The sequence below is a fragment of the Pseudopipra pipra genome, chromosome Z, assembly GCF_036250125.1.
Source record: "Pseudopipra pipra isolate bDixPip1 chromosome Z, bDixPip1.hap1, whole genome shotgun sequence".
NCBI lineage: Eukaryota > Metazoa > Chordata > Aves > Passeriformes > Pipridae > Pseudopipra > Pseudopipra pipra.
The window spans coordinates 8,315,679-8,328,322 of NC_087581.1; the positions used below are offsets into that span (position 1 = coordinate 8,315,679).

Below are 12,644 nucleotides of genomic sequence, written 5' to 3' on the forward strand. Positions count from 1 at the left end.
GAGAGGTCACTGCCTTGTTACTGCCAGGGGTGAAGTGATTGTCAGGGAACAAAGCTCCCTCTTAGTCCCAGTCAGAACTCAGAAGATCCAGAGGTCTCTTTGCACAACTAGTCCTACCATCTCCACTGCAGCTTAATTCCCAGTCCTAAAACTTCTCCATAAAGAATGGTGTTGGTTGGTGTAAGAGGCTGAGATGCTGAGTACAGCTGAAGCTGCAGTGGAGTTGCTTCTACCAGTCTGCTAATCTAGAAAACAGCCTCTTCTGCCTGTGCCCAGCATAGGCTCATATTGCTCCATGACCTGCTTCAAACAGTCCTCCCTCCATGAAGAACTACAGAGGAAAATCTTGTGGTTTCTTCTGTGCTGCCCCCTGCTTTTGGGAATTCCTCCTCCCTAGACCTCTGAACTAAAACTGATGGATGTGGTGAAATTTGACTATTGCTAACTGGGCAAAAACTGTACTCCATTTGTGGTTGCTGCTTCTACCTCAGCTGTTCTCCACCATTCCATGTGGCACCTCTCCCTGCCTGCCATGTCAGAGCTTGGCCTTGCAGGTGCTGCTTTGGCTGCACCACTGGCTGGGTCTGGCAAGCGGGGCTCTGCTGTGCACAGCTGGATGTAACACCGTCTGCTATGCCTGGAACAAAGACTGTTCCTGGATTCACAGGAGATGGGTTCCTTGGATGTATCTCTGCCATGTTCAGACGAAGTCTGCATCCAAGACCATCATGGTACCCTCACCTAACAAGGACTCTGCTAATGACAGGACACATGATATGGATGACCTCCTCATCTACGCTGCTCTCCTGCTGTGGCACACGAAATTTTCTGTGTTCATCTAAGTTCTGAGTCTTCAAAGGATCCTTTAAGATCCTTTAGATCCTTAAGATCCAGGGAAGCAACGTGAAGTTTTCAGAGTGCTGTGAACATCCTCTGTGCATAAGGACAGTAGTTAAAACCCAAGAATTGCAGTGAACTTACTACACCAGCACATGCTCCTTCCTTTTGAGAAGTGTGCATTATTTTTATTTAATAGAGCTTGATCTGCTGATGGAGCATTTTAGTCCCCACATTCAATAACCAGACAGTAACTTTTCCCTGTTAAAAGCTGAGTGTGCAGCACAGAGAAGACAAAAGTGGGAGCCCACATCACTGAAAAATCAGAACAAATTCAATTAACTATCAGGAACAGTTTAAGGCTCATCATTAATAAATCAAACACATTTAAAAAAATCAAACACATTTAAAAAATGAATCATCCAATACTGTCCTTAGATACTGTGGTCTGTTCTGGAGCCAATTTACATTAATTACACTGGGCTGTACTTGCTTCCCTTGAGTGCTATGAAGAAGCTCATCTACCTGTGGAGACATCAGAAGGAATTACAGAAATAATAATATCTGGGTAATTCAGAACTGGGGAAATGTTGCACTGTGGTGGGTCAGAGGAACATGTGTAACCTACATTAAGGACACAGAGCTCTGAGAAGCCAGAAAAGAGTACTATTGCCCTTTTCTGTGTTGATTTTGTTAAAGATACCAACACCTGAGCAGGCAGCCTTATCATCTCAGCTGGTGTTACTCTTTTTAATGTCAGGAACAAGCTGCAAATCACCTTTAGGGACACCTCTCTTTTAAACCAGCTTTCTACATACTTCACAGAAAACAGTGATGAGACTAATACATACTTGTGTAATGAGACCTCTGAGCAGACCACTGTGTGGTGCTGCCTGCTGGGTTAGGCTTTGCTAGACCAGGTAGTATTTATTGCCTCACAACCTTCTGAGGTGCTTCTCATATTTGAGGTGACTGACTATGGTTGGTCAAAGAGAACCAGTAATTTGCAGCTCTGGGCATGAAACCCCCCACTCCAGATGCTTTGCCCCATTCTTGATACAAAATAAAATAACTTGTGTAGAAGAAGATCTTCTGGACTAGCTCTTTTTCCTAGACTATCAGATCTGTAGGAACTGTAAAAATATGGAGTGGCTAAAGGATGGCCAGGTAATACTCAAAAATCATTCAATTACCTTACAGCTTCCTCTGTCATGACCTTCTATCTGAAGGTATATCAGCCAAGAGTGAACAACACAAGATGTGAATGGGTGTGAGTCTGTTGGCCTGTGAGGTGTGGGGGGACCCAGGAATGTGTCACAAGAGAGGTGAATGTATCCCAGTGGAGGGCTGGGAAAGGCCAGTGAAGCCCTGGTGCGGTGCCATAACAAATCAAGCAAATTGCAGTGACACAAAAATCAAGGTCATTTGCTGAACTTCATGCCACATCATTCCCATATTCATGTGCTTGTGTTTTGCTCCTGGGATATGCTGATTTCCCTTCCCTCTGTCTCACCCCCTTACACACTCCCTCCTGCCTAGAGCTCTCTGCTGAACTCCAGTGATTGCTTTGTTCCAGTTTCTCTAAGTGGCTTTACTCTTTACCCAAGCCTGTCTCATGCACCTCTTCCTTTCTGCCCCTCTGCTTCTCCGCTAACTAATCTACAATAATATGCCTGTCAGAACCATTTTTCTGCCCTCATCTTCGCTGCTTCTTCTGCAGACAGCCTTTCTGCCCTTAATGTGATGCAGCTGTTCGCTCTTTCATCCCCTCCAAAAAGAGCCTAGAGAGATATCCTACAGGAAGGACGCTACCATAACCCTGTGTACGCCATTTCTCTTCATAAATGGAAAGAGTGATAACAGACGAAACAATGTTCAAATGAATGCCTCCCAAGCTCAGTGAGACTTCTAAGCGGAAGGCTGCACTTCTATCTTCATGAAGAAAATCAATAGCAGTGCTGTATCGCTCCCTCTGTCTGGCTTCCACGCTGCCCTCCTCCCCCAGTACAGAGCACAGACTGTGTTCAAGGAAATGGGTGCTCCCAGGGGAGCAGAATGGCTTTGTGCACTTAAGGTAATGATGTCACTTGAGGTCACCATGCAAACAGTTATGGATATGGAAAACTGCAGTTTTGTCAATAGAGCTGGAACCTGGGGACCTAGCTTAAGAGTTACATGTTTTTTTATAAAATGTTTCCCTAATTTACCTACAGAGCGTCTTCCCAGAAACAACAGCTGCTGTACCTAATTAGCATTAATCACCTTGTTACAGAAGAGCAACTGGGAATAGTACAGTACTTGAAGTACTGACAAAATGATACACTAATGGCATTGATTTGTCCGGTGTACTTCAACTTCCCTTTATTATTTTGTTTTCTGTACAAAAAGCTCAAGAAGTCACAAGCTGTGAAGCAGACTGGGAAGTGATGACGCAGGAAAGCAGCCACAGATGCGGGCAGGCACAGGGCCTTCCAGCCTACACAAGATGCTTGCTCCCTGCTCTGTTTGGGCCTGCATCTCCCAGTACCAGTTTTACATTTTGAGGCAAGAGAAGCCCTGGAGAGAGATTTCTGAGTACTGCATCCTTTTGAACAGCAATGGGATAAGGTTGCTCTGCTACGCGCTTTGTGGCTCTTTGATGCAGAGCTTTAAAACAAACTCTGAACCCACACCCTGCCCTAGGAGAGGGGGTTAAATAACTACACCAATTGAAAGATCAGTCTCAGGAGCCACATGGGAAGATAAAGGCAGTCTGTCCTTTCCTGGGATCAGAGACCATCTGTAAAGTTTCAGCCAGAAATGCACCAATTTTGTTATGTTGAACCCTTAGGGCTTTGTAGTTCTGACTGATATTCCTAGAAATATTCCTCCCTGATCTCACAGCAATTCAATATCTGCCATGAATGCACAGCAGCAGGCTGGAAGGCAGGAGCTAACATCACAGACATGTCATCAGCCTCTGTCCCCAAACGAATTATCTCCTCTGTTCACTTCAATCTCCACCAAGATAGGACTTAGTCATAAATTAGATCTTCAGTTTCGTCCAAGTCAAGCACACCAGGGAACAACATTCCCTCTGTCCTTGCAACAGCATTTTTGTTGCTGTTTAGCCCCTATCAGTTTTGCTTGGTCCAAGCAAACAGCATTCCAGTGACTTGCTCAAGATTTTTGAGAATCTTGTTAACAAGCAAGAACTAATCCAATGGAACTAAAATAATTCAGTGCTTGGTAGCAGACACACTAATTGGTTTCTCCATGCAGAATACCCATCCCTAGCTAGAGACTGTGGAAGACAGAGACAGGAATTTCTCTGCTGTCACCAAGTGAAATATTAGGAAGTTTATACATCCTAAGATGAAGAGAAAGCATTGGTACAGGAAGAAGCAGAAGCAGACAAGGTGGTCTCATCTGAGGTGTCTCCTTGGAGGCTGAACACTATGGTTATTTGTCAGAGAATGCCTTTTTCTACTGTCTCCTAGAGAAAAAAATCAACATTCTACAGTGCAGCTGGCAGGAGGAAAGTGTTAGTTTCCTACTAATTAATGAAATAACTCTGCACTGTTGGCTTTACAATAGTGTCCTGCCTTTTGAAGCAAGGAAAATTTCTGGTTAAGCTGGTGGATTATATACTTGATTACAGCAGCATACACCAAAGGCAACTTTCTGACTCTTGCTTCTCCTTTCAGAGGTGACTAGAATCAGCCACCATTCTTTTTCAAGTTAAGAGAAATATCATCATGAGATCTAAGCTGGGAGGGGAACAAAACAGTAGCTACGAGAACAGGAAAATTATCTGCTACATTTGCAATTCAGGTAATTTCTTGTTTTTTACAAGAACCTTTGCAAAGAAAATCTAAACCAAAAATCATAAACACTTGAACCCTCTGTCAATATGAACTAAGCTTCCCCTTGGTCATATGGCAGGAGACCTCAACTGCACATAGCTTACTCAGTCTTAGACACCCTGCTGATGAACCTTCCAAAACCAGTGCCTTATTCTCTAATCCAAGGATAAAAGGTGCTTACATCTAAGGCAACAGGCACCTCAGAGGGCTGAGGGCTGCTATGAGTGTATGTGCCACTGCCACAACCCCTCATCACAACTGTTGCTTGTTTTGCAGCACTCCAACCATTTTCCACATTGTCTGTTCTGTTTTAACACAAACTGTGTCATTGACTAGCAGGTAAGACAGACACAGACTGTCTGAGTGGGTATTTCAGAGCAGAGAACGGAAATTAAAAATGCAAAATAGAAAAGCAGATGGCATAAGCTCCATGAAAATAATATCTTGTCTCCTGGGAATCCCAGTAGGATCTGTTGCCTTCCAGTAGATGTGGTGCCCCTGAGAGTCACACTTGGGGATTATTCTGTTCCTCCCTCTCTCCTTATCATAACTCTCTTCTGTTTTCAAAGGCTTGTGGTATGTGCTCCATCTGGATATGACTCCTAATAAGGATGTGCTGGAGACATCTCCTAAGCACTAATGTACACCCAGCCCCCAACCCATGCTGTCAGGAGTCTCCTTATCAATGATTTGAAAGAAAGAAAGAAGGGTGGCTGGATCTGGCAGCTCCTGACAGAAAGACAAAGTGGGAGTGTTAGAAAAGTAAGAAATACATAATTAATATAGATACAATATCAGTAGGGGTTTAAAATTATGAACTACATGAACTTGGAGATGATTTCCCCGATGTGTGAGGTTCTCTTTTTGATGTGGCCCTAAGCAGCAAGCTGTGTGTTTCACTGTTCCACTTATAAACCAGGTGTAACTCACTAGAAATATAAGACAACCGTTAAGTTTTTCCTCTATCTAGCTGACCCCCCAAGCAAACATGTGGCCAAGTGTGTTTATTTAGAGGGAGAGAAACAACCAAGGAAAAGACCACTCAAGCAGCAGGGTAAATTTGCCTTCAGTGTGTGCAGTACATCACACTCTTTCTGTCACACTTCAATCACTGCAGTGTCTGGAAGCAAAAGTTGTGTTCATGCTGGGTTGGTATTTAACTGAGCTCACTTGACCCAAGCTTACAGCAAGCACATATGATGCAGATTTATACATGAATCTTCACAAACTGAAAAATGACATTTATCAACCATCCACCAGAACATTTGACATTTGAACAATTGACTCTGATTTAACAGTGAAAAATGCCACTATTCATACGGAAAGCCTGCAACAGGATTAAAATCCTAGTTGCTACAATCCCCAACAATGGCTCTGCCAGTTAAACTCTTAAACATTTATGTACTACCTTAACTTTTTCTAGCCTTAAAGATATTAAAACCAATCCAAATCCTGACAAGTTTAAAGCAGAAAAGACAAAAAAAATCTAGCTGGAGGAATGGGGGCCAGAGCTGGGAGATGCAGTGATTAAACTGCTTGAAAATTGTAAAGGCTGGGCAGATATTAAGAATAAAAGCAGCAGGAGCTGGTGTGAATTAAAGGCATGTTACACTGCCTACATACAATACTGTCAGTCTTTTTGGCTCAGATAACCCAGAGCTCATCTGGGGATGGCTGAGAGTAGAGAGTTGGTCCAAATGCCAGTAGACATGTGTTCACCTAATTAAAGAGGCACGCCATTTCCACAGGCAGAGGTGTTGGAGCAGAATTCTTTCTGAAGACAAGGCAGGAAGATGCTTGTCAGCCTTTCAAGACAATTCCTCTTCGGCAGGTAGGTTTCACCCACTATTATCTTCATAACCACACTGTGGTCAGCACTGAGTTCACTGGGCAGAAGCACCAGCTGGAAGGGAGGTCCTGGCAATGGTATGTCTCTATCTACTGCAACTCTTCCAGTACCTCCCTTTGCCTCTGTACTTCATGCCATTCAGCACTGGCTAAATGAAGGAGAATTTTCCCTATATGGAAAAGCAGAAGCTCTGGCAGAAAGGCTAGTCATTCTCTTGTATCTGAACCATGGAAAAAAGCTCTTCAAGTTCTGCAGAAATGTAACTATGGCCTATTTTCATGTATTAGTCCATTACAATAATTACTTACCTTCCAGTCAACTAAAGTAGTCACCTCCAGTTATTAAATTCCAGTTTACAGAAGACTGAGTTTCTCTTATCATATTTTTCTCATTTCTATTATTCCAGTTTTCATGTTTTTTCTGTCCTATTTCTCAGTCTTTATTATACTTATGTCTCCCAAATACACTCTGACTTATTTTCTTTGCTTGCTTTTTACATAAAAGTCATCAATGAACATATAAATAATGACTGTTATAGAACTCCATTAGTAATGTCCTTTCTTCTGATACTTTCTCTTTCAACACTACCTGAGTTTGAGTTCCAGAGTTTCTCATTCTACTGGCTTTTTTTAGAATACTGAGTTTTTTTAAAAATCTACCTCAAATTACCTTTCCATTTAATTTGTATGAATTGTTTACACTGAATCTAAATCTATTTTCCATGATCAGACCTTCTATAACATTCTCAGGACTTACCAAAGCCAGGTCTAAAAAAGCACCATTTCCTATCAGGTCAATGAATCTCCAGAGGATATTTTTATTGCCTAGAAAAGCAAGACTATCTCAGACTTACCAATAATAGCATTAACTGCTCTCTAACCTGTTTCCCAATGTTAAATTCTCCAAAACAACTACTGCAGTAGTAATTATCTCTCTACAACCATTACAGAACACTTTTGGCAGTGAAAAAGGATCCTAGTGGCATATGGCACTCTGGCAGTGATAATCTTTTACCAAATTATGCGTTGTGCCATCATTAACACACTGTTGCTCCCTGCCTTTCCCTGAAAAGCAGCCACTGTTTTTAGGATATTTATGACTGTGGCTGCAGGACTGATCTATTGCCCCAATCCACTTGCTCATATTCTGTATTTGTAGGTCAAGGTCCTCCACTTTGCTGCATAATCTTGCTGTGTTTGTATACCCAACTTGCTGCCTTCTCCTTCCTAGTCACTCTTTCAGGGAAATCTTGTCTGTTCAACTACTTTATTTTCCTTTACTGTCTCTGAGTCTAGGCAGTTACATTCTTTTCTTCACTGCTGTGACCAATTTACCATGTGCTCAGGTGGAGCCCTGAGACTTCACAAGGCTCCTCAGCCTTTTTCTGATGTTTCTTTAAGGCTCCTGTTATAAATGAGACTAACACTGGTTTTGCAGAAGTGCTGCAGGTCCTTGGGTAAATTTATCTATCAAGAACATATCTTCATAATTTTACACCAATGCCCAAACTTTTCCAAACCTTCTTCAAATTTTAGTTGTCTGTTGACCTTCTCTATCACTCATTTGGCAGGGGCCAGAGCTATTCCACTTCCATGGGGGCTCCCACTTCTTTCAAAGCCTTCCCAACATGGCATAGGCACTGTCAATCAGCTCCAGCAGCATCCTCTCAACATCAATTGCACTGATTGTACAGCTTCCTGTTCCTACTGGGAAATTTTCCACACTTATATTCCCATTTTTTTAGCACACTGTTCCTTTGACATGTTTGTCATCAGGTTCTTGAGGCTGTGTAGCAAAACAGTGGCTCAGGTTTTGGAGGCAGGACAACCATGTTTAGATTGTTGTCTTCTTGTAAGCATTAGCCTTGCAAGGAAGCAGAGTATTGTGCTAACTGGATGATTCTGCTTCCAGAACTTCAAAAATATTGCTCAGAAAGAGCATGAGTATTTGTATGAGAACTTTACAGACCTAAAAGTTCTCCATCTCACAGTAACACAGCTCTGTCTTTTCCTGTTAGTGTGTGGACTCTGTGATCCTTTCCCTTTTGTTTGCAACTATTCTGCCTTCTCTTCTTTTTACAGTCCCTCTATATTACCTTCGTTCTTTATCCGGCCAATCCTTGATCTTAGCTTGATAAAAAAGCTGTAGGTTTAAAAAAGCTATGCCTTTCTGACAAGGCACAGCTTCCTTCCTCCACCACATCCCCAGACACAGGGTCTCTACATGTTTGTAGGTCAGTTCCCTCAGCAGCAGAATCACAATGATAAAACTGCTCTGTGAGCTGTTTGAGCCAAGTTGGCATGCTCAGCCACATGCGTGGAGATCTGCATATGATCACACAGGCACCTCACTGTATTTCAGACCTTGAATTCAGCCTTTTCAGTCTCCATCAGCAAAGACTTACCTAATTTCACTTGAAGTGGGGATGGCTTATAGTTCATGGCTACAGTCTCTCCCTCTCTTGTATCACAATCTCTGTCCGAAATTGCTGCAGCTGTTGGATCCTGTTAAGAAATAAAAGGAAACGAAACAATGGCTTAGCTAAAAGTTCTGCAGTCTCTTCTCTAATTGGTTTTTAGGCAAGTCCACCCCCATTCACATTCAAAGGGAGCAGAGAACATGCCAGTGTTTTAATGGCTGAAACCCAGGGGCAAAACATAGAACTCTGGAAGCACATTTAGTATGCTATAAGTACCTCTGGAAATGCCAGGTTTCAACATCAGACTTACACGACGGATGATACTGGGAATATAATGTGGATGGTGGGTCACCAGTTCAAATCCAGCCTAGTTGGCAGTACTCCCAACTAATTTTCACGTGATGACTCCCCAGGGTGTTGTATGAAACACATTTACAGTTTCAGCTGAATTCCAAGTGGACTGGTCAACCTCAAGCTTAAAACTAAAAGTTTGAGACCAGATCTGTGTGAAAGTCCAGCTCACAAGTAATGAAGACTGTATAAGTAGGAGAATTCAATTTCCAGTCCCTCTTCGGACCTAATTTGTGGCTGACTGGAAAGATTTCAATACATGTCAGGACAGCATCTTTCACTGTCACTGAAATCCCCCCCAAAAAACCAGATCTGCCCAAACACAGAGTCTGTTCCATCATGCCTACTGGCAGACAATGTGTGTTGAACTCTGTGGTAGAGCACATCAAAGAACTCAGAGAGAGACAAACTATCAACTCAGGCAGTTCTACCACTGCTAAAAATATTTGAAGAAGTCCTTTCATAGCAAATTGCAAACCTGTTGGAACTATCTCTACTTAGCACTATAGTGAAAACTGAAATTGGTTTTCAAACACATTCCCTTATTCCCATCTAGAAGCTAGAAATTAAATTGAACATGAACATATATGTGTATGTAAATTTGAGTTTATAATAGGTAGAGCTGCACATGCAAAACAAACATTCAACATTAGGCCAAATCTGAATAAACCATCACCTTGTAAGAAATGGAATAAGGCATCATAAATCAAATACTAGAAAACACTATTCCAAACTGGTGAACTCAATTTCCTTCGCACTACCCAGTAGATTTTGACAGTACTTAAAATGAAGGGGGCTTACAAGACCTTGCATTCAGTGACAAGGCTGAACCACATACAACTTCTTCTGCTTTCCTCTAATGCAGTCACTGCTGCACTGTTCCACTTATGCAGCAGCTTAATGACTAGTTCAAATGGTAAGAACAGATCGCAAACCGAAAAGCCAGATTCCAGGAGAACTGGAATTAGACATAAATCATAGAATCACATGCATTTCAGTTTAAAAATCCTACTTTAATAACCACACTAAGTGACAAAATGGCAAAAATGCAGCAGCTGAAATTAAATGAAGCTACAAGTGGTACTTAGAAACAATCCCAACTTTATAAATGAAAATGATGAGCTGTAGCTATCTACGGACACTCAAGGAAGAGATCTGGGATGACAGGTTCCATCAGACGACCAGTTAGACAGGCCAGAACTCTTCAGCCAGGGAGAGACAATAAGGATGAGGGCTCTGAGAGATGTCAAAATAATCAAAATAATCCTGAGTGGGGTGAGAAGGTGAATTGGGATCAGCTAGTCCTTATATTCTACAAGCATGAGATATCAAGTGGCAGTTAACAAGCAGCAGCTGCAAACAAGGGGAAGCAGGGGGGCAAGTACGGATCTCTTTACTTTCATGACCAGGAACGGGACCTGAGGGAATGACAGGAAGCTGTGTCAGGGGAGGTTTAGGTTGGATACCAGGAAAAAGTTTTTCACTCAGAGGGGGAATGGGTGCTGGAACAGGCTCCCCAGGGAAGTGGTCACAGCACCAAGCCCGACAGTACCCAAGATCCATAGATACTTGTGGTTGACATGAATGACAAAAATCAAGAGGGCCCACAAAATCTTACAAAGTTCTATCAGTAAATTAAACACTCAGCACGGAAACTAGTATGTGAATTCCTGACCTCCAGTAAGCACTTGGCAGTGGGTTTTGGATAAAGGGTGAGGTGAAAGCAATGAGAGAAAGAGACAGAGATGAATTAAAGAGGGGGAGAGAGAAAGAAAGGAAGAGAGAGAGAAAGAAAGATCACCAGTCCTGGCTCCAGTGCTGATCCAGCTGATGGGGTGTCCAGGGTCCTGGGGTGCACTTGCACATGGGCTTTGTGGGGGGACCTGTTTATGGATAACTTTACCCTGCCCTGGAGGTAAGTTTCTGACTTTCTCTCCAAATTAGTTATCATGCATAGTTTGTTCTTCCAGACCTTTCAGGAAATGGGTGCGAGGCTTCAGGGGTCTTTGGTGGTCTCGATATCCCCCCACAGCCTTTGCCTGTGCCTGTGCTATGCTGTGCTTATCTCCAGGAGCCAGAACAAGGATGTTTGTCCTGGAAAAGTGCTGCCCTACCTCCGTATGGCCCCTTTCCTGCCACATCCTGCTCGTTCTCACAGTGTGTTATTACTAACAATCCTTGGCTGTTACTACCATCAATCCTTGCTTGGCTCCACAGCCATCCACCTATCAGTGTTTGAGACATAACACATTAGTCCCCTTACCTTCTGGGCTTCCACACATGGGAATGGCCAAATAATACAAGGGACATATCAGACATGCTAGAACCTCTCCAAGATGTGTAAGATGCTAAGTGGCACCACTCAAGTCCAGGCTTCTTGGAGGAGAATCTTTTCTCTGACAGCACAGGAAAAGCCAGGATACAGCTGTTTCTAAGGAGCATGACTCCAAGAGCTGGATGCTTTGTAGTGCTACTGAACACAACAAACAAGTCCTTGGAGCCCCAGTCTGCTGGCTGCAGGAAGGCATGAGAGTAGACACATCACAATAAAGGACACACTGTGATGGCCACTTACTGTCTCCTGTGCTGGTGCAGTACAGCAGAGAGTCAGCTGAGCTCACAGCCAGAAGTCCACAGGGCAGAGAAGTGGTCCTGGCCACTTGGACTAGCTCAGATTCACATTGTTAAAATTATGCTTAAACTCTAAATCAAAACCAGCCCTTATTTTTTGTGGCAAGCTGATGTGCTGACAGTAGCTTTTCCTTTTCCTTGCAGGTAACCTGACCGTGACATTAGACATCCATTTGCATGAAGAGAGGGAATGGAGAAATGTTCTGAGATGCCTTTGAAGATTCGGACCAGAGGACTCAGCTGGAGCAATCTCAAATGGGCTCTAGACCAAAAAACAGAAGAGACTTCCTAGGCCTCCAGAGAAAACTAGGATGATTTTCGAAGTGTGATATACTTATCCTAAAAGGAGACAAATTCATCCTTGCAGATGTGTTTCCCTCTCCCCACTGATTACAGAGGAGGCCTGGCAGCTGGTTGTTTGCACCCCTGCCTCTGACACTGGAGGTGGGAATGATGAAGGACATAGCAGTGGACTCCATAACAACATGATTCAACACTAAGAATTCTTCCCCAAGGTTTGGAATGATGTTTTTCAGCCCTAGCAGCATAGCACCTTGACAGCAGATGTGCAGGGGAACATGTTACAGCTGCACAACAGACCCAGGACTCGCACACAGGGATCACAAAGCACAGGCCAGGCCCATTTCCTCCACAGAGTAAAATGGATTAGAGAGGAAACCAAGCTGGACAAGGCACAGCATGCCCAGTGCCA

General features: G+C 43.1%; 1 protein-coding gene across 7 annotated transcripts in view; it reads right to left on the reverse strand.

Moving 5' to 3' along the window:
• The window catches only part of FAM219A (family with sequence similarity 219 member A), a 96,221-nt gene that overhangs the window by 33,231 nt on the left and 50,346 nt on the right, over positions 1 to 12,644 (reverse strand). For all 7 annotated transcript variants that reach the window (XM_064641420.1, XM_064641418.1, XM_064641417.1 and 4 more), the window contains exon 2: positions 8,936 to 9,035. In XM_064641420.1, coding sequence (XP_064497490.1) covers positions 8,936 to 9,035 — 100 coding nt within the window. The remainder of the gene's footprint in view (positions 1 to 8,935; positions 9,036 to 12,644) is intronic.